The sequence below is a fragment of the Prionailurus bengalensis genome, chromosome B2, assembly GCF_016509475.1.
Source record: "Prionailurus bengalensis isolate Pbe53 chromosome B2, Fcat_Pben_1.1_paternal_pri, whole genome shotgun sequence".
Classification (NCBI taxonomy): Eukaryota; Metazoa; Chordata; class Mammalia; order Carnivora; family Felidae; genus Prionailurus; species Prionailurus bengalensis.
The window spans coordinates 55,690,699-55,713,902 of NC_057349.1; the positions used below are offsets into that span (position 1 = coordinate 55,690,699).

Below are 23,204 nucleotides of genomic sequence, written 5' to 3' on the forward strand. Positions count from 1 at the left end.
TGAAAAGATCCTCCCCTAATAAGTTAATTAACACATCCATCACCTCACATATTTTTTTCCCCTCCAAATTCTTAATGCTGTCCCTAGCTGCATGAGTACCTCATAACCACTCTAACCCTGACTTCATCTTTTTGAAAGGTGGATTTCGAGTCCATGAACCATTAGAATAAGGTGATATTTCATTTTTTCTTGCCTCTCCCTATCCTATATTTAAGGAAATACCTCCCTGAATAGTAGCATCATCAGATATTTATTCATCCCTATATTTCTAATTTCTAAATATCAACCATTAAAAACTTATTTGGGCAATTTATCAAACAATTCCTAATACATATTTATTAAATGGATGGGATAGTGTTATGAACTAAGATCTGTAAACATTAAATTTTTTTTAAATGTTTATTTTTGAGAGGGGGGAGAGAGAAAGAGAGAGAGAGAGAGAGAGAGAGAGAGAGAGAGAGAGAGAGAGCGCACAAGCAGGGGAGAGGCAGACAGAGAGGGAGACACAGAATCTGAAGTAGGCTCCAGGCTCCGAGCTGTCAGCACAGAGCCCAATGTGGGACTTGAACTCACCAACTGAGATCATGACCTGAGCTGAAACTGGATGCTCAACCAACTGAGCCACCCAGGTGCTCAAACATTACGCATTTTTAGCTGGAATACATTTTAAAGGAAAATATGATTCGTGCTCTTTTAAAATTAAAAAAAAAATTTAGCCAGTTCAGATAAAGTCATACAAATGTAGCAACACATATGAAGTTAAAATTATAATATTATGCTATGTTTGAATTATTAGACTAGAGTAGAATTTCTTTCCCAATGTTTACAAGAAATAGATAAATGCCTCCATTGAAATTTAAGAAAAAAAAACAAAGGAAAATGAAGAAAGAAAGGAAAGAACGAAGAAAGGAAAAAAGTGAAGAAATTAATACTTGATGATGACACTATATCCATGAAATTTGGGGCAGAGAAGATTTACATTTGTTTGAAAAGTTTTTTGATATTTAAGCCAATTTTCCAAGCTGTTTGCCTTGAATCTGTAATCACAGATCAATACAAGAAGATAGAACAAAAAAACAGCAGTGGGAGCTTTAGCCCAAAGGAGAGATCTCAAGGGCCTGGAGTGAGAGGGAGTGAGGCTCTGATGGCAAAACAAAGTTTGGAAGAGGCACAAAGCATGACTGATGTACAGGAAAGTGACAGAAGGATGGTAGGTAAAGAAGACAGTTGAGAAGAAGTTGAGAAATGAACAGACACACAGAGAAGTGGACCATTTAATGTCGAAGATACTTCTCAAGAGACCCTACTGTGCCTGGGACACCCAGGCTGTAGTTCTTTGTAAGACCTTTTATTACTATCTTTCCTACTCTTAAGATTTCCGTGAGAATCTGCCCCTAGGCTGTCTGCCTGTCTCATTTTCTCTCTCTCTCTCCATATGTGTTTTTGAGTGTGTATAACTATATAATATAGTAATTATAACTATTAATATAAAATAAAAAATATATAGCATTTTATTATTATGCCCTTCCCTCCATTCATGCTTATTTGACCTAATCTGAGTGAATCACTTTTCACTTTAACCAGAAGGGTCTCACTGAAATAGAACCACTCTCTCCATAGTGTATGGAATACTGGTTAAACCTATAACTTCGTTACCCAGGCGAGACGACCCTGAAACTCCAAAGTGGGCATTTCAAATGGTATTTTGTTTTTATTCCTGAGAATAACCATTATTATACGTTCATTATTGTGTCAATCCTTTTTTTTTCCTTTTGCAGTCTACTTTCTAAATATATCTTAATATGTTGCATTATTAACCATTACTGCTAACCGTGAGAATGACCAGATTATAACGTAAGGAGGCATCAGCTTGCTGTTAGATGAAAGAGTATTCCTTAGAGTGCCTGGCAATGTATAATTTCAAAATATGTTATTTTAATGTTCCTACTCCTACCATAAAAGCTCTGTCACACATTCGTGACCTATGTTTAAAACAACTGCAAAGTACTTTTCACCAAGGACAATGCATTTGTGCCATGAAAATAAGAAAGTAGAAGCAAGGAAGAAGTTACCAGGTAGGAGAGACTTATGAAGATATTTTGAATTAATGAGCATCTAAGAATGAGAAGGGAAAGCTGTGCCTGCTTTGCCACTAAAAACAATATTGGCAAACACTGAAAGAAAATAAGTCAGAGTTGTCTGTGTGATAAGAAATAGGCATATAGGATGCTTCAAATACAGAGAAGCCTAATGCTAACTTAAACCATCGCCATCTGCAAGTGACTTGTTTTATCCTCTCCGATAGAACATGAGAGATCTTTAGCAATTGGGCCTTCACGTTTTGATAGTTTTCCTGACAAGAAGGCATCTGACCCATTCATCTTTTGCTGCCTGACCTTGGACAGCTCAGGTAACCATGCTCACCTTTAGTATCTTCACTGGTAAAATGAGGGTCAGATTCCACCAGTAGTTTTCCAACTACCCTCTTTGGAAACCCATGGCTCTGAAATTTTTTTAGGGGATTGGCAAAAAAAAAAGAAGTATTTTCAATTATTTTCTTCCTAACCATTAAAATTTAAATTGCTTTGGAAACTATTAATTGCCCTGAACTTAAAAATTCTTTCTAGCTCTACAATTAAATAAATGAATGTGAAATGAATTAAATGAATATATAGGTGTGGGGATAAAAGCTTTAACATAGAAAATGCTTTCTAGGTTGGATTTAATTCCAGGGTAGCAGAGTATCTAAATGAAGAATTTTTGGAAAAAAAGATTCTCTCTGCTCATAGAAGTTGAAGTTGACTATTTACTCATAGGACCCAAGGTTGACATTATCATTCTTATAGGCATGACCTGTGTTTTGCCCTATTTTGGTTAGGGCATCTAGGTTCTAGAGAAAGAGTTACCCTCTTTATATCAGAAACTTGTGCACTTACTAGCTAATTATTAATTCTAATAATTCAGTATATTTTAAGTAAATCATATTTCTTATACATGGTCTTTTATTTATTTCTTAGACAGTAGGTGTGTTTCATATTTAAAAATATGTTTGCCAGTATGGAGTTTCCTCAAAAAGTTAAAAATAGAACTACCCTATGATACAGCAATTGCACTAGTAGGTATTTACCCAAAGAATACAAAAATACTAATTCAAAGGGATACATGTACCGTGTTGTTTATAGCAGCACTAAAAACAATAGCCAAATAGCTCTTTCCAAATTGGGAAGAGCCCAAGTGTCCATTGACTGATGAATGGATGCTGAAGAAATGGTATATATTTACAATGGAATATTTACTCAGCCATAAAAAAAAAATGAAATCTTGCCATTTGCAATGACATGGAGCTAGAGAATATTATGCTGAGTGAAATAAATTAGAGAAAGACAAATACCATATGATTCACTCACGTGCGGAATTTAAGAAACAAAACAAATGATCATAGGGGTAAAAAAGAGAAAGGCTCACCAAAAAACAGACTTTTAACTATAGAGAACAAACTGATGGTTCCCAGAGGGGAGGTGGGTAAGAGGTTAGGTGAAATAGGTGATGGGGATTAAGGAGGGCACTTGTGATGAGCACTGGGTGTTGTACTGAAGTGTTGAATCACTATTCTGTATACCTGAAACTCATATTACACTATATGTTAACTAACTGGAATTTCAATAAAAAATAAATTAAAAAAATAAAAATGTGTTTGGAATAAGATAATGTCTGTACTTTTCATGCAGACTAATTTTAGCTAAACCCTTGTCCTACCTGTAGCTTAAAAATGGGTTTAAGGAGAGTAGTTGGCTACTTCTATTTATGGGCGGTCCTCCTTTCACTTTTAAAAGAATCTTACTCTGATTCTGAAATCTACTCTTGCTTATAACATGTCTTTTTAAAGCTTCTCAAACTTCTCAAATGAAACATAAATTAGTACTAAGAAGGGAAGAGAAGATAAAATGGAACTCACCCTGGGAAGTGGGCTAATACCACGAGGTGTTTGCTATCACCTTCAATGTGCCCTTGCTAATAGGACTGATAAGGTTGGGTAAAATTATTATAGGAATCTGTATGCTCAAAATTTATTTTGATCTAAACAAAGATAAATACTAGTTGGAGAATGTGGACTCTGGGATCAAAGATGTGGTTGAAACAAAATAGATTCTAAGATTCTATTATTCTTGTTATAATTTCAGAATAGAGAAAGTGAAAAAAGTAAAGAAATGAAGGGCATCTGGAAAATGGCAGCAATCTAAGAGTAAACTGCTATTTTGGAGATTTTTAAGAATCTCCAAAGCAATTTGCCCTAAAAAGGGACAAGTTTCCATAGTTATATAATATTAATAACAATGATTGGTTCTATAAATAGAAATACCATAAGTGATTATTTTATACACACACACACACACACACACACACATACACACACACACAGACTTTGAAGCTCAAAATACCCAATGGTAAAAACCAAATGGAACTATGCAAAGGTGATATTTTCTGTGTTTTATTCAAGTGTAGTTTGTTGCCGATTAATAGCTTTGTAATTAAATGCAGAGGTCTACTGGATCAAATCTTAAACATTCTATTCTTTTATTGTCTAATGTGGAAAACAATGCGCTGTTGTGAGAAAATTAGGGCTTTAAAGTCAGGGGGGTTTCATTATGCCATGCTACTCAGGCTATTTATGCAGCTACACAATCTTTCTCAGGCTCAACCTCCTCATAAGCATTATACACCCTTAGGCTTATATGAGGATCACAAAAGGTAATGTTGATAAGCTACCCACCAGAATGCCTAGCAGGTCATAGATTCTAAACAAATGCCACTGTTTCTTCCCAAAAGAAAAATCTCTGGTAAAAGATATACACAAAGAGAGTAGAAATAAGCTATTAGCATTTTATTTTTTCTATCGAAAACCATAGTAAAATGAATATTACACTCATAATTGACTATTAATGGCAAATAAGAATAGTTACTGACACATTTATCACTTAAGTGAATACTCTGAATTCCCAAATAGGTTTATCTTAATATTTCCACCATTAAGGAAAGGACTTCACTAGTATTTGTGCACATTAACTTGACAACATCTGTATAATACATATGGAAATGACTGTGTATCTGGTCTTTATAGGGGTACATGTTCATTGAATACTCTGCTTTTTCTCTTGTGGAATATATTATCGTATTGTATTTTAAATACGTAATTTCCGGTTCATTACAAAACAAAATACTCACCTTGGAACTGTCACATGATATACAGAGTTCAAACTCCAATGTCTGGCACCTATAAAGTTACATTGGATTATTTCTTCCACATGCTAAATATAAAAAGAACTCATTAAACTAACTGTGGAAGACCTTAGTAATCCTGAGAAGATAGTGACCTAAATGCAGAGCCTTTCTCTTTCTTTACCCACTGTAACATACTAGCATATTTTGGCTGAAATAAAGGCTGAGACCCTCAGAAGCTCATGTGCATGATAGGCTTTGAGTTCTCTGAGAGACCTACGTAAGAAAACTGCCTGGCATAGGCCTTGATTGTGGGTGTGGGTTGAGTGAGTACATGAAATCCAGGGCTGGAAAACCCCAGAATGGTAATGGTAGAGTGAATATTTGAGAAAGAATTTGGCTTGCAAAGATATACACTTTATCTGAGTATAAAGTTGCCACACAGACTTGCTTTGAGTAGGCCTATTCTCCCTGCCAGCAAGAGGCTAAGAAGAACCAGAATGAATGAGCCCTCGAGTCTGGGAAGGTCAAAAGAGACTGGAGAACACAAAGGTATTTTTCAAGTTCTCACCAAGTTTTTGGTGGCCTGCCTAGTTCTACATTTTTGGTCCAAGTGGGGAAGACTGATGTACTTTCTAACGCTTTGGAGGACTGGTGATTACTAACAGTACCTAAAAAACAGGTCTACATCAAGATAGAAAGAAAGAAAAAAAATGGAAAGAGCATCTGGAGAGAGTAAGAGCAGTCAGAAAACCTGTCCAGTGAAATAAAGCTGCCAGAGAGGATAGAAACAAACCTAGACAGAAGAACAGAAGAAATACCTAAGCCAATACAGTTACAGTATTTTCTAAAGATACAAAACAAAACAAAAAAAGTAAGCACAATATCTGCATGATTCCATGTAAACAATTCAAGGGAATGGAAGACAGCATCATCATTGCTAAATCCTAAATTTGTGGCTTAGAAGACCATATGGACACATGAACAAAATGAGAAGAGGATGCAAATTGATAGCAAAAGACAACTGAAAAGAAAAAAAAAGAAAAAGATTCAGGAAACTTGCCATAAGGTGTAGGAATTACCAAGGAATAAAAAGGAAAACTGTAGAGAAAAGAAAATATACAAATACTAGGGAGATAATTTCCCTGAAAGGAAGACCTAATGCCACTATCAAATGAAAGAGCTTACTGATTTCCAGGCCTAGATGATGAGAAAAGAGCCAGCTTCAGCATATTCTGGTAAAATTCTTCAATCCCAAGGACAAGGTACAATAACCCTTCAAGTTCTCAGAGAGAATGAAGATATTAGGTACACAGGACAAAGCTCACAGGCAACCCTGGGAGCAAGAAGATGGGAGAATAGCATCAAGACACCTCTGAGAGAAAAGGACTGCACATCAGATCCCTGTGCTCTTCCCAGACATGCTCAGCTGAAAAGAAGAAGGCAAGTTATTTGAGGAATGGCAACAATACTAGTCTATCATCCATAAATCTCATCAGAGGAAAATAAATAACTCAAACCAACCAAACCAACCAAATTACCACAGGACCAGTTTTATAGCCCATCTTGCTCTAATTTCCTATCACTTCCTACCTCATCTCCAAGACCATTCTAGGAGCTCTAGGAGCACTAGAAGTTGGAGCATGGAGAAAGTGGGAGGAGATAAACGAATAGACCATGCCTCCCTTCCCACTGCTACTCCCAAACTGTAAATTCAGGGAGGAGTGGAGGTTTGAACTGGACTTGAAATTGAAATCATAAATTAGAACTGGACTTAAAATTGTATAAATTAAGACTCTTATTTTTTTTAATGCTTATATTTATTTTTGAGACAGAGAGAGACAGAGCATGAGCAGGGGAGGGGCAGAGAGAGAGACACAATCTGAAGCAGGCTCCAGGCTCTGAGCTGTCAGCACAGAGCCGATGCAGGGCTGGAAGCCACGAACTGCGAGATCATGACCTGAGCCGAAGTGGGCTGCTCAACCACCTGAGCCACCCAGAAGCCCCAAGTTGAAACTCTTTTTATAGGAGGATGAGTGGAAAGCTGTGATTTGCTCCAACTGTTGGTAATGAATAAGAAAGGACGTACTTACGGAAAAATAAAACCAATTCCTATTTGTACAATACTGAGGACAGAACATCCAGTAACCCACCTCTATTTGTCCTTTAAGGAGTTGTACAGTGACCCTTGAACAACATGAGTTTGAACTGCACAGGTCCACTTGTATATGTTTTTTTTGTTGTTGTTTTTTGGTTAATACAATACATATAAATGTAATGTAATTTCTTACATTATGATTGTGATTTTCTTAATAACTTTTTCTCTTCTCTGGCTTACTTTATTGTAAGAGTACAGTATAGAGCAAATAAAACATACAAAATATGTGTTAATTGACTATGTTATCAGTAAGGTTTCTGGTCAACAGTAGGATGCTAGTAATTAAGTTTGGGGGAGTTAAAAATTATACACAAAATTTCAACTACATGGGTGGAGATGACACCCCTCCCCCACATTGTACAAGGGTCACCTGTATATGCATCTTCACATACACTATGTAGAGAAATTGGGTGCAACAGACAGAGAAAGGACAAAAAACAAAGATTAGAGATGATATAAAAGATATATTTCTTAGAAGAGTAAGGATTCTTCCAAGTTCCCTGGATATCTAGTTCGAATATTCTCAACGGGAATCAATATATTTCCATTGCAGTTTGCTGAACATGAAATGAGATCAGTTAATCAAAGAAGAGTAATTCAAAATAAGCTTACATTGTATCTTATGTAGCTGCAAAATAAGCTATTTGAGAAGTAAAAACTAATTGCTAGAACAGAAGTTGAAGATAATTTCAGAAATACATGATTTTGCAAAAACTATAAGTTTTAGAATATGCTATTCTCTACTTTTTTCTTGTTGCATTTAAAAAATATTCATTATGAAATAGACTCTTTAACTGTGGGTCACCAACACCTTCAAGAAACTAATGAAAACACGCTCTTTCTCTTTCTTCATACACCCTTCACCTCAGACCCCTGTCCCAATTCTCTCTTTTGGACTCTCTTGGTCTCACTGAATAACCAACTCTTGTCTGTATGGTAGTATTCCTTGTATGCAATTGATTTTCCTTTTTTTTAAAAATTGAGATCAACTGGAATATAACATTGTATAAGTTTCAGGTATACAACACTGTAATTTGATAAATGTATATACTGCAAAGTGATCACTACCACAGGTGTAATTACCATCCATCACCATACAATTGGCCCCCTTCACACATTTTTCCCACCTAACAACATCCTTCCACTCTGGTAACAATCTGTTCTATCTGTGAGTTTTTGTATTGTTTTGTTTGCTTATCTGTTTTGTTTTCCAGATTCCACATATGAGTGAAATCCTCTGGTATTTGTCTTTTTCCATCTGACTTATTTCAGCTAACACCATACACTCCAGGTCCACCCAGGTTGTTGCAAAAGGCAAAATTTCATCCTTCTTTATAGCTGAGTAGTACTCCATTATATATAAATATAATACATTCCCTTTATCCATTCATTCATGAATGAACACTGCAGTTGTTTCTGTGTCTTGGCTATTGTAAATAATGCTGCAATAAACATAGAGATGCATATATCTCTTCCAATTAGTATTTTCACATTCTTTAGATAAATTCTCAGAAGTGGAATAACAGCATCATATGGTAGATCTATTCTTAATATTTTCAGAAATCTCCATACTGTTTTCCATATGGACTATACTAATTTACATTCCCACTAACAGTGCATGAAGGTTCTCTGTTCTCCACATCCTCTCCAAAAGTTGTTATTTCTTGTCTGTTTGATAAGTCATTCTAACAGGTGTGAGGTTGTATCTCATTATGGTTTTAATTTGAATTTCCTAACAATTAGTGATGTTTAACATCTTTTAATGTGCCTGTTGACTATCTGTATGTCTTCTTTGGGAAAATGTCTATTCGGATCCTCTGTCCATTTTTTGATATGGTTGTTTCTTTGTTTGTTTGTTTTTTGTTGTTGAGTTATATGAGTTCCTCATATACTTTGGAGATCAGTTCCTTATAAGACATATGACTTGCAAATATTTTCTCCCATTTAATAGGTTGTCTTTTCATTTTGCTTTTTCATTTTGATAGTTTCCTTTGCTGTGCATAAGTTTTTTAGTTTGAAATAGTGCCATTCATTTACCTTTACATCTGTTTGCCTTGCCTTTGGAGTCAGATCCACAAACATGTTGCTTAGACTGATGTCAAGAAGCTTACCACTTCTTCTAGGAATTTATGTATATTGGTCTTACATTCAAGTCTTTAATCCATTTTGAGTTAATTTTTGAATATGATGTAAGCCAGTGACCAGATTTCATTCTTTTGTATATAACTGTCCAGTTTTCCCAGCCCCATTTATTAAAGAGATTGCCCTTTCACCATTTGATGTTCTTGGCTCCTTTGTTGTAAATTAATTGTTCATATGTTTGTGGTTTGTTTGTTTTTCAGGGATCTCAATTCTATTCCACTTATCTATCTGTTTTTATGCCAATACCATACTGTTTTGATTACTACAGCTTTGTAGTATAGTTTGAAATCAGGGAGTATGATACCTCTAGCTTTGTTATTCTTTTTCAAGATTGCTTTGGGTATTGGAATCTTCTGCAGCTCCATACAAATTTTAAAATTCTTTCCTCGACTTCTGTGAAAAATGCAATTGGAATTTTGACAGGGATTGCACTGAATTTGTAGATTGCTTTAGGTAGTATGAACATTTTAACAATATTAATTCTTCCAATATACGAGCACAGGATATCTTTCCATTTATTATGTCTTTAATTTATCTCATCTGTGTCTTAGAGTTTTAAGTACAGATATTTCACCTCCTTGGTTAAATTTATTCTTAGGTACTTATTCTTTATAATGAAACTGTCAATAGACTTGCTTTCGTAATTTCTCTTTCTTATAGCTTGTTATTAGTATATATAATTATATACACTATTATAAATATATATTATACATATACGCTATTATATATATTATATTTATAACCATATATATGTAATTATATAATAGCTTATTATTAGTGTATATTGGTTTTGTATCCTACAACTTTGCTGAATTCATTTATTAGTTCTAACATTTTTTTTTTTTTTTTTTTGGTGAAGACTTTAGGGTTGTCTATATACAGTACCATGTTGTTTGCAAATAGTGAGTTTTTCCTTTCCTTTCTGCTTTGGATGACTTTTATTTCACTTTCCTGTCTTATTCCTGTGGCTAGGTCTTCCAATACTATGTTGAATAAAAGTGGCAAGAACAGGCATCCTCGTCTTATTCCTCATCTTCAAGGAAAAACGGTCAGTTTTTCACCAGAGTATGATGTTAGCTGTGGATATGTCATATATGGCCTATATTATGTTTAGGAAGTTTGCCTCTATACCCATTTGTTAAGAGTTTTTATCATAAATGGATATTGAATTTTGTCAAAATCTATTTCTGCATCTACTGAGCTTGTCATATGATTTTTATCTTTTTTTGTTGTTGTTAACATGAAATATCACACTGATTGATTTACAGATGTCAAACCATCCTTGCATCCCTAGAATAAATCCCCTTTGATCATGGTGTATGATCCCTTTAATGTACTGCTGAATTAGGTTTGCTAATATTTTGTTGAGGATTTTCACATCTATGTTCATCGGGGATACTGGCCTGTAATTTTCTTTCTTTCTTCTTCTTTGTGTGTGTGTGTGTGTGTGTGTGTGTGTGTGTCCTTGTCTAGTTTGGTATCAGAGTAATGCTGGCCTCAAAACTTGGATTTAGAGGCATTGTTTTCTCCTCAATTTTTTGGAAGAATTTGAGGTAGATAAATATTAAGTCTTTGAATGAATTCATCAGTGCTACTGTCTGATCTTGGGACTTTTACTTGTTGAGAAATTTTTGATCGGATTTTATCTCTCTGTTAGAAATTGGCCTATTCGTATTTTTTGTTACTTCATGGTTCAGTCTGGGAGGATTGTGTGTTTCTAGGAATTTATCTATTTGTCTGATTTGTTGGCATATAATTGTAGTAGTTTCTTATGATTCTTTGTACTTCTGTGATAAAGTTGTAACTTTCACATCTGATTTTATTTGAGTCCTCTCTATTTTTACTGGTGAGTGTAACTAAAAGTTTGTCACTTTTGTTTATCTTTTCCAAGAACCATATCTCACAGCAGTATCAGGCTAGAGGAAAGTTCCAAAATGGCGCCTGCCAGTGCCAGCATTAGCAAGTTAGCATGAGATCACAAAAATGGCATATGCTAGTGTCTCTGTCCCAGAGAGAGTTCCAACAAGCTCCTGCTTCATCAGCAGACACCCCAAGATTAGTAAGTAGTTGTCCTTCACACATGGGACAAGTGCTTATCCAGTTTGCATTTTTATGCTAAGTCCTGGGATGAGTCAGTCTATGTGTGAGCCCTTTAAGAGTGGGTTCTCCATTTCCTACAGTTCTATTGCTTTCTTGGACAACTGCCTGTAGGTTTTGGGGGGCTCATCTGTCCTGAACAAAATCTAGGGGTGGGAGTGCTTGACGTGGAGCACAGACCTTCACTTCTCAAGGAAAATGTCTGCATTTTTGAGATCTCTCCTAATTGTGGATTGTTATGCCTAGAGTGCGATTTTTCCTGGCAAGACTGTGTCTCTGCCTCTCCTAACCATTTTGACACCACCCTTTGTGCTTTGTTGTGGAAGCATCAGTCATCCAGGTTTCAGATATTTTTCTGAGTAAATTATTCCATATGTTGTGATAAATCTGTTGTGTCCATAGGAGACTGTGAGCTCAGGATCTTCCTACACTGTCATCTTGAACCCCTCCTAGGAAACAATTCTCATTTTTTCTTGACTCTAGAATTAACACTTTCTTTTTGATCAACATTGCCTGGTCTGTCATTACTACTGTCCCTATTGTCCTTATTATCCAATCTGGTCTCCCATTTTCCATTCTCTCTTAAATACGTCTCCATAATATTTATCTTTTAAATCTTGAAAATAGCTTCCATAAATTCCACAGGGGCAGTGACTGATGTGAGACAAATTCCTAGAATCATGCCTAGCATATATTTGACATTCAGAAATATTTGTTGAATTGTATTTAAACAAACCTTCTGCCTTGCATTGATTAGACCATTGATATTACTTATTTATACTCTTCAGCTAAAAATTATATACTTTATTTAACAGATTCTGATTTTTGAGCTACTTTTCTCCCTGGATTCTTTTTTTTTTTTGTACCAAATTCTTCAATAGTCACGAGTCTTTTAAAGTTGTTGCCATCTCTAAAAGTACTTGCAGGTCAGTGTTGGCATATGTTTGTTATGTACCTGTGTACAAATGTAGGATTAACATTCAGTAAATGTTCTGAATATAATATAAAATTTTTATTTGATCGTCTACAAATTTCCTTATACTAATAAGAATCAGATGAAGTTAAGAGGTAAAGATTTTTTGCCTTGGAGATTAAACCTGTATCCTTAGGAATCACATATCTTTAATAACACAAATAAGCTTAGGAATGTTGCTAAGCCTTCATGTTAATGACTAAACTTGGAATTGCAAAAGCAATTATTGTGATTTAATGTCAGTTAATGGGGAAGGAGTAAATCATCAAGTTGAAACCAAGGTGATGATAGAAACAAGAGAAGAATGCAGGGCATTTAAAAAATAATAAAAACTCCTAAAAACAATGGGTTTGGAGAATTCAGATCCCTGACATCAAATGAGACCAGAAATAGTGACAAATTGTTTCTTAAGATAGAAAGGAGATGATCACATCCTACCCTAGATTCATAAAGTGAACATTTGATTATTTGTATCATGAAGAGTAAGAAGATACTTGTATTAGGGTTTGTGGAAAATCAAACTCAAATAATTATCCACTCTTCTTTTTATCTGTCTTTCAGTTTATGCCAATTAGCAATAGTAAAGTGGCCCTGGTTTCAGCAACAACAATAATAAACTGTGTTATTACAATGTTATTCTTATTAATTATGTTATTATAATTAATGTTATAATTACATAATAAAAATTATTGAGGCGCCTGGATGGCGCAGTCGGTTAAGCGTCCGACTTCAGCCAGGTCACGATCTTGCGGTCCGCGAGTTCGAGCCCTGCGTCGGGCTCTGGGCTGATGGCTCAGAGCCTGGAGCCTGTTTCCGATTCTGTGTCTCCCTCTCTCTCTGCCCCTCCCCTGTTCATGCTCTGTCTCTCTCTGTCCCAAAAATAAACGTTGAAAAAAAAATTAAAAAAAATTATTAGTTCTGTTCTAAGAACAAGTAATAATTTTAATTATTTTCTAAGTCATAGGTCTGTATTATCTATTACAACTTACCAGATAAGGAGAAATACTTAATGTTAGATGATTATAAATTTCTCCAAAAATAATCAGAATATGATCCTAGTACTACAGCAATACAGGAAACATTTTGTGGGATCCAAGGAATTTAACAAAAATCCCCTACCCCTGGACAAGCAGAGCAAGACTAACTCCAGTTTGTGCTACACCCACCATCTCATGTATAACCCCCACATGACCTGCTTATTGCTTAAGACACTCCCCCACCCTAGTCAAGCCGCTGAGCACACCCTTACTGGAAACTGGCTCATTTAGGAATGCAGAACCCCTAACCGCCAAAGAATGTAAACCCCGCCTTTTGCTCGCCAAACTTGCGCGCCAATTCTGACCAGAGTGATAGGCTAGTTCAAACAGTTATTATAGGGTAAATTGTAATTCAATTGGCCACCTGCATGTGGACTGGCATGACTATGCAACTTTCTGTGTGTGTTACAATCTCATTGGCCACTGGCCCCTATAAAACTGCTACGCCTCTTAACCTAGGGGTCCAAGTCCCTGCTCCGCTGTGTCGGGTATACTTGGGCCCAAGCTCGAGCTTGCAAATAAACCCTCGTGCATTTGCATCGGTATCAGCTCCTTGGTGGTCTCTTGGATTCGAAATCGGAGGCATTACAATTTCTGAGCAAATAATAATTACATAAATACATGTGGCTTTGTGCTTAGTGCTATCAGTTGCCACACTATTATGAGAGAGAAAAGAGAATTAACTGGTTTTGAAGGGAGTAATTTGAGGAACCTCTTGACAACATTTTAACAACCACCACAACAATGAAGAAATGATACCCAGGTGTGGACTCTGTTTCCTTCTCTGCATTGAATTTTATTTTTTTATTCCCTTACTGATCATTATCTTGCCTATAGGATGTTGTTGCTATACAAGCTGAACTGCTGTCATCAGCCAGGCAAAATGTAGCTGCCATCCCCCACCTTGTCTATAGGTCTTGCCAACTACCAACGGTACTTTTGTTGACTGGTGGGTTTTTACTTAATGCATCATTTTCCCTACATATTCACTTGTATAAAAGACTGTGACCAAATTACCACTTTTTATCAAATTATAACATGCATTTCAGGGACACATTCTTAGGTTTATAATCTTTCAAAATTTTATAAAATTTTTTTCAATGCATGAAAGTTTTAGATATTCTATCTCCTAGATTGAAAAATGCCCTGCTTTTCTTTTCTTTTCTATTTTCCTTTTATTTGCTTTCCTGTATGATTGTTAATATTAAGCAATCAGTGCCATTTTCCCATGTCAGAGCTAGGATTATAGTTTTTGAGGAAGAGAAGGCAAGAATATCCTCTCTTTGCTTTTTCTACAAAGATGGAAAGAATTTACTTTTCCTCCATAGTCACATTCCTGAGAGGTTTCCTACACAGGTTTCTAATCTCAAACCATAAATGATAATTGCCCCATTTTGAGAATCACTACTGTCACCAAGACATACATCCAATCTGATGCAGGAAAGAAATAACCTGGAATGATGCATTTTTTTCTATGTTGCATTGTTTTAATATATTCTATTCTTTACTAATGTACAATATAATGTAGTCTATGTTGTAGTCTATTCTATCTATCTTTATATATATATGTGCATATATATATATATGTATGTATAATGCTTTTTCTTTAAATGATACAAATTTCTAATAATGATCATTAAAGGCATATTCCAGGTATGACAAAGACTTTCAAATTCTGTCAGCTCTGTTAATATTATAGTGATGTTTAGCATACTGCACTGAGAAAGATTCTGAGGCCATGACCAGGCTTGGTAGAAATGAATATTGTGATCTCTTAATTCTGTCAACAACTAACTCTTGAGCTGGTAACAAAGTAATCTCTTTGTTACCTCTGACACAAATCTAATTTCCTGTTTGTGTGGAAACCCATCCTTTCATCTTTTCTATGAAAGAATGGGGGCACCTGGGTAGCTTCATCAGTTGAGCTTCCAACTTTGGCTCAGGTCATGGTCTCACGGGTCATGAGTTCAAGCCCCACGTTGGGCTCAATGCTGTCAGTGCAGAGCCTGCTTGGGATTTTCTCTCTTTCCCTCTCTCACTGCCCCTCTCCTGCTCTGGTGTGTTCTTTCTCTCTCTTTCTCTCAAAATAAATAAACATCAAAAAAAAAAAACCAAAAAACAAAATATGAATGAATGAACTCACATTCAATGAGCAGAATTTGCTGAAACTTCATAAATTCTAATTATGAGACAATGTACTATGCTTCAATCACAAGTTGATTATTAAGCACAAGTAAAACTTCCTAATTCAACTTATTTGAAGGTGATTTAACTGATTTAGGAAAATGAAATACAGCATCATTATTTTAAGGAAATCTGATGACTAGGGTTGGAAAAAGGGAAGTTGAATTCAAGGATAACAGGGGGTCTCATTCGCAAACTACAATGTAAATGTTGTCCCCTAGCATTGGGCAAGGCACAACCATACGCGGCAGTCTTAGTGCCTGAACATAAAAGAAAGTACTACTACTACTAATAATAATAAGGACAATATTTGTTTACCCCTTTATACACTATAAGGGAAGAGAAGGGCATTAACATTATTGAAACATATATTAGTTTAGGATTTTATATGCTTTTTGTCACTATTTGTCAATCAATTTAATTTGCCTAATCTGTATTTGTAAGAAAAATTAGCAATAGATGAAAAGTTTAATAGAGTATCTGCTCAAAGTATTAGAGACTTAAAATTAGGAAAATGCAATTTATTGATGTTTTATTGACCTGCCTCTCAACTTGTTTTGATAAGACTAGTAACTAGATGGAAATCAACAAGTTAGAAATTTTCTCCCAAGGTAATAATAATTATTTTGCCTTTTAACAATTCATTTAAAGTACTAAAACTCTGTTGCTTTGCAACATCTTACAACATGCAGACATTTCATGAGGAGTTGTATGTTCTCAAGTCAGCAGTCTTGGACAATTACAAACTCTGGATATAGGGCACACTGGGTAAATGTTGGGGTGGGGGGTACCCGGGTGGCTCAGTCAGTTGAGTGTATGACTCTTGATTTTGGCTCAGGTCATGATCTCAGGGTCGTGCGATCGAGCCTTGCGTCAGGCTCTGCAATGAGTGTGGAATCTGCTTGAGATTCTCTCTCCTTCTCTCTCTGCCCCTCCTCTACTCATTCCCTCTCTCTCTCTCTCTCTCTCTCTCTCTCTCTCTCTCTCAAAATAAAAAAAAGAAAAGAAATGTTGGGGTGGGGGAGGAATATAAAAACTCTGACCATGGAAAGACACTCCATTTCATAGAGAATTAGATGGCAGTGGGACTCAAGTATCTTAGTCTACATTAGCTTTCTAGGTAGTTCTAGCATGCCTCTGACTGGCTATAATTCTTCACCTCCTATATTGGTAAATTTTAATGTCCTGATATGTTAGCATTTCTGTAGACTTTAATATCAATGTCAAAAGAAACTTGGATCACCAAGTAATTTTTTATAATAACAAAAGAACTGGTTGTTCATGTTTGCCTCCTCTGGTTATGGTGAAGGATGAAGTAGACAGTCGCCATCCTTTGCCTGGTGCTAAGGTAAACAAGGCAAATGGGAAAAATTTATCAAGTAGAAGGACTTTCACTGATTGTAAAATCTGCTAATACAACATTGAGAGATATCAGAAGAGTTATTTATTTAAAAAAATTTTTTTAATGTTTATTTTTGAGAGATAGAGACAGAGCATGAGTTGGGGAGGGGCAGAGAGAGAGGGAGACACAGAATCTGAAGCAGGCTCCAGGCTCTGAGCTGTCAGCACAGGGTCTGATGCGGGGCTTGAACCCACAACCTGTGAGATCATGACGTGACCTGAAGTCAGACACTTAACCCATTGAGTCACCCAGGAGCCCCAGGTTATTTATTTTTTAAAAGCTTATTCATTCCATCATTTATTCACCCATTCACCCTTATAAAAATATTTATGTATTAAAATTGTTTTTTTATTGCCAAGTAGTATTCTATTATATATATAAACCACATCTTCTTTATCCATTCGTCAGTTAGATAGACGTTTAGGCTCTTTCCATACTTTGGCTATTGTTGTTATGCTAAATGAAATAAGTCAGTCAGAGAAAGACAGATACATTTTCACTCATAGGTGGATCTTGAGAAACTTAACAGAAGACCATGGGGGAGTGGAAGGGGGAAAAAAGTTACAGAGAGGGAGGGAGGCAAACCATAAAAGACCCTTGGATACTGAGAATAAACTGAATGTTGATGGGGGGTGGGGAAGAGGGGAAAGTGGGTGATGGGCATTGAGGAGGGCATTTGTTGGGGTGAGCACTGGGTGTTGTATGAAAACCAATTTGTCAATAAATTATATTAAAAAATAAAATAAAATAAAATAAAAATTTAAGTTTATTCATTTATTTTTGAAAAAGACAGAGACAGCACAAGTGGGGGGGGGGGCAGAGAGAGGGAGAGAGAGAATCACACTGTCAGCACAGAGACCAATGTGGGGCTTGAACTCACGAACCTTGAGATCATGACCTGAGCAGAAACCAACATGCTTAGCCCACTGAGCCACCCAGGCACCTCTAAAAAATATTTATTTACTTTCCACATGCCTGGCATTGTTCAAAATAAGAGAATAAAGCAGTGAAACTAGACAATATCTGCCCTAATGACATTTATATTTTAGCAGGAAAACCAATAATAAACAAATAAGTAATATATGTGTGTGTGTATATATATATATAATATATGTATTATATATATGTATAATAGTTTATAAGAGCTATGAGGAAAATAAGTAGGCAAAGAGAGCTAAAGCATAACAAAACAGTGAATTGCACTGTTAAATCAGGCAGCCAGTGGTATTGTGAACAAAATATAATAGGACTGTCCAAATGTAGGGAGGTTACTTTGGACCGTGTGGTCAGGAAAGAATTTCCTGCATTGCTAACTTGTGAGCTGAGATCTGAATGACAGGCGTGTCAGTATTCTGGAGAAGAATCTTGAAAGGCCTTAGTGAGGAGTGACCCTGGAGAGCCTGGAATACAGGATGAACAGAAGCCAGCATATCTGGAGCACAGAAAGTGAGCAGCTGGACAGGCAGAGATAAAATCCCAGAGACAGGCAGGAACAGGTCACGCTAGCCAATGTGAGATTTTTGGTCTTCATCTGGATGTGTACAGAGAGAGAATCTTAATTGTGAGGTACTATTCCCCCAACCTGACCTAAATAGCTATTTATATCTGCATCACTGCTGGTGCCTATTAATCAGCCATTCCATCAGTCAGACTCTCAAACAAATAATTGTTGTGCCATGCACAATGCTGAATGATGGGAATACAAGACAGACACTACCAGCCCTGCCCTCATGGAGTATATATTTCAGTGGATAAGTTACAAATGAAATGATTACAGGTATCACAAGGTTGAAAAGGTAAGTGAGATGTAATACTGGCTTTTATAGTAAAATAGGGTTATAACCTAGTCTACAACTTAGGACCTAAATATATGTAGCAATGAAATAGCATTTCATCTTACATATTTCATCAAATTTCTACATATAACTTCAAATTTCTACATATAAGTTCAAAAAGTTATCCCAAGATTCTACCTAGTACAATACAACAGATTGAAAACATCCATTTATATAGTGCTTGATAATTTTCTGTCCTTTCATATGCATTACCCTATTTAATATTCATAAAAACTGTGATAGAGGTCAATCACTTATAATTATCTTTTTTATTTTTTACTTTTTTATTATTTTTTTAATGTTTATTTATTTTTGAGAGAGACAGAGACAGAGCTTGAGCGGGGTAGGGGCAGAGAGAGAGGGAGACACAGAATCCTAAGCAGGCTCCAGGCTCTGAGCTGTCAGCATAGATCCCGATGCAGGTCTCAAACCCACAGATGGTGAGATCATGACCTGAGCTGAAGTTGGACGCCCAACCGACTGAGCCACCCAGGTGCCCCTATCTTCTTTTTAAAGATGAATAAGCTGAAGCTATGAGAATTTAAATTATCTGTCTATAGGCATGAAATGAGTTAGTAATATCGGTAGTCTTAGCCTTTTCCTACACCACCTATATCACTAGAGGTCTGATCTGAGCTAAATATAGGAAAGTTGTGTACCCAACAGCTAGGCATTTAGTTTGGAGGCAAATGGAAGAGAGAATATAGCATCCTTATGATTATGAAATATGGGATCTGTTTAGGAAGGTGTTTTGATAAGCACCAGATAATAAATTGTGCAGAAATTCTGTGTGCATATACAGTTAGGGAACAATCAGAGTGGTATGGGATTATTCTATAACCTTGTCTTGAAAGAAATTTTTATTTTTATTTTTTTTTCAACGTTTTTATTTATTTTTGGGACAGAGAGAGACAGAGCATGAACGGGGGAGGGGCAGAGAGAGAGGGAGACACAGAATCAGAAACAGGCTCCAGGCTCCGAGCCATCAGCCCAGAGCCTGATGCGGGGCTCGAACTCATGGACCGCGAGATCGTGACCTGGCTGAAGTCGGACGCTTAACCGACTGCGCCACCCAGGCGCCCCTTGAAAGAAATTTTTAAACTGAGCATATAAATACATTATGTGGTTAGATATTGATGTTTTTACATTCTGAAATTCTGTTTTTCTTCTTCTCTTTTCCCATTCTCAAAATCACTGCCAATCAATGGATCTTACCCACCATTTCCTCTGAATTTATTGCTTACTTTAGAAATCTACAGTGTTCCTTCATTGAACAGATTAATCTTAGCTACTGTCTTCTTCCTCTGCCAAAGACTTCTGCCCAGGCACTCCAGAAAACTTTACTCAGCATTCTCTTCCAATTATCCTATTCCCAGCTCTAAGCCTGATGCCAAGATTTCTATTTGAATGACCTCTTCCTAGAATGCTAAATTGTCAACCTTTATAAAAGCTTCATTCATTTAACCTTCCTCTATTTCTTAGAAAATCAGTAGAGAATTCTATCCAATGTGCAACCCTGAATTTGCTGCCTTACTAAATGAATGCTCTCTGGTGCTCTCATAGAGCGCAATGAGTTTATTTTCCCAATTTTTGTTTGAGGTCAACAAATGTCTGGCTGTATTAATATTGATTATTTGACATAGTGTTTTATAATGAGTCAGCACCTGGCATAATGTCAGATAAGAATGCATTTGATATTTTCAAATAACATCATTGTCTTGTTACAAATATTACATATTTAATCTCTCCTGTCCCATTACACCTGCTTTCTCTATTAATTATAAATTGCCAAGAATACATGTCAACTACCAAGTGATTAAGACACAAGAGAAAAGTATACAACTTCAATTATATATATATAATTATGTTAATTGTCTTATTCTTCATAACCATGAACTGGTGTATGGCATGTGATATACTGAGGACACTGTCAAACCATCATTATGTGATGACAACATGCCAGGTCCTACGCTAAGCATTTGTTGTATTCTATTTTTTTTTTTACCTTCTTATCAACTCAACAAATAATTAGTTTGCAGTATGACTTTCTGTCTAGAAAGTCAGTGAATATCAAAGGCACATTTTAAAAAGCTTATGAGAAACAATTTTGCGAAAAAGGAAAGACACTTACAGGAACCAGGAATTTTTTAATCTCTTCCAGTGCATGACTCATTCGTGAATAAGCTTCCCCAGGTGGAGCAAACACTTCAATTAATACATGAAGTTCATCACTCAAGTGGGCATACTTGGCTTCCCCACTCTTCCTTAATTCTTCTTCCTGTGAAAGAGGTTATTTTTAGAAATACAAATCCACCCATTTTGCACTGATTTAACATTTACTTAGAATATGACAAAAGGGAATAATCTAAGCAAATTTTCTGTAAGTAGAAACCCTCTGAGAAATAAAAATCTGGTACATTTAAAGATTTTAAAATCATTTTTGAGTGTTTGAATGATTTTTTTTTAAAAAGCTGGCATAATTATCATCTACAATAGGTTTTAATCAGCTAAATGAAAATGCTAAGTCCCTGAAAAGAAGTTACAGAAATGCCATTAATTTTTCAGCGTACAACACTCAGTTGTGGAAGAAAAGGGTTATTTTTGTGTGTGATGAATAAAATTTTCAGAAAATAAACTAAAGATTATAACTGTTCTTTGAGAAAACCAGAACTTTCTAGCCAGTTTTTGAGAAGTGGTGAAAAGGTTACTTGCTCGCCATTAAAGTGTGGAAAACCAAGGTTTATATCCCAGGCTATGTCCCCACTGGCCCAGATTGTCATCTAGCTTCATACTCACATCTTCTCAATCATTTGCTGCTGCATTTTGGTCAATAGGAGTATATTCAAAGGATGGTGGTTAAGTATTACGTTGGCATTGATTCTGCATGAGCTATGTATCCTCGCTTAACCAACAACATATTTCTATTAGATCAGATTTTTTCTAGTACTGTACCCAAGCGATTATTGTATCCCAATTAATACAGCACAGGTACAGAGCAAATCAGCACACAATTCCATATACTTTGCTAACGTGTGCTGGGTATTTGATGTGTATCATCTCTAATCTCACAATAACCTTACACATTATTCACAATTCAGATTAGGAAGCTGAGTTTAAAAGACCTTAAGCAGCTTCAGCAAACTTGGGATTCAAACCTGGCACCTTTTGCAACCAGATTTGTATTTTTCTAGGGTTTCAAGGAAGCAGAATTTCGGTTAAAATGTGAACATAAATAATATTAATTATGTTTTACTTTTCTTGACTCCTATCCCCAATAAACTTGTAGTTGTTTCACTAAATATCTAATGATAAAAACTAAAAAGTAATTTTTAGCTTTACTTGGGGATTAATTAGAAAAGTAACATGGACAGACCTAAACTGGATAAATAAAGGCAAATTTGGTATTGATTTCCAATAAGTAACTGTATGACCCATGTTCATGTGCTTATCTGACTAGGAACTAACATCATTTCAGGGCTCCTGGGTGGCTCAGTTGGTGAAGCGCCCAGCTCTCGATTTCAGCTCAGGTCATGATCTCACCATTTGTAAGATCGAGTCCCAAGTCAGGCTCTGTGCTAACAGTGTGGAACCTGCTTGGGATTCTCTCTCTCCCTCCCTCTCTCTGCTGCTATTCCACTCATGCTCTCTCTCTTTCACAGTAAATAAAATACATTAAAAAAAATCTTTAAAAAAAAGAAACTTCCATCATTTCAATACAGGGAAGCTCATGAAAGAGATGGGACAGTGTCCCTGCTTTTCTGTCCAGCCCCACCCACTCAAATCTAACAGTAACACCTTTCAGCCTAATAATCTACTCTCCAAGTGTCCCTGAGCACACTTTTTTTTTTAATGTTTATTTTTGAGAGAGAGAGAATGAGCAGGGAAGAGAATGAGCTGAGCTGTCAGCACAGAGCCTGATGGGGGTTCGAATTCACAAACCGTGAGCTCATGACCTGAGAACATATCAAGAGTGCAACGTCTAACCCACTAAGCCACCCAGGAACCCCTCCTAAGCACACTTCCTATCGCTAACTAGGAGTTTTTACTTAAAGGGGTTTTCCTAGTGCCCATTTCGCAGTTTAGGGAGAAGTAGCGATTGCCTGAACAACTACACCACTCATAGGGTATAGTACACATTTCTTTCCTCTTTGGATTCTGC

General features: G+C 36.1%; 1 protein-coding gene across 1 annotated transcript in view; it reads right to left on the reverse strand.

Moving 5' to 3' along the window:
- Positions 1-23,204, reverse strand: part of KHDRBS2 (KH RNA binding domain containing, signal transduction associated 2) — a 609,605-nt gene that overhangs the window by 276,639 nt on the left and 309,762 nt on the right. The window contains exon 4 of the mRNA XM_043591717.1: positions 21,177-21,323. Coding sequence (XP_043447652.1) covers positions 21,177-21,323 — 147 coding nt within the window. The remainder of the gene's footprint in view (positions 1-21,176; positions 21,324-23,204) is intronic.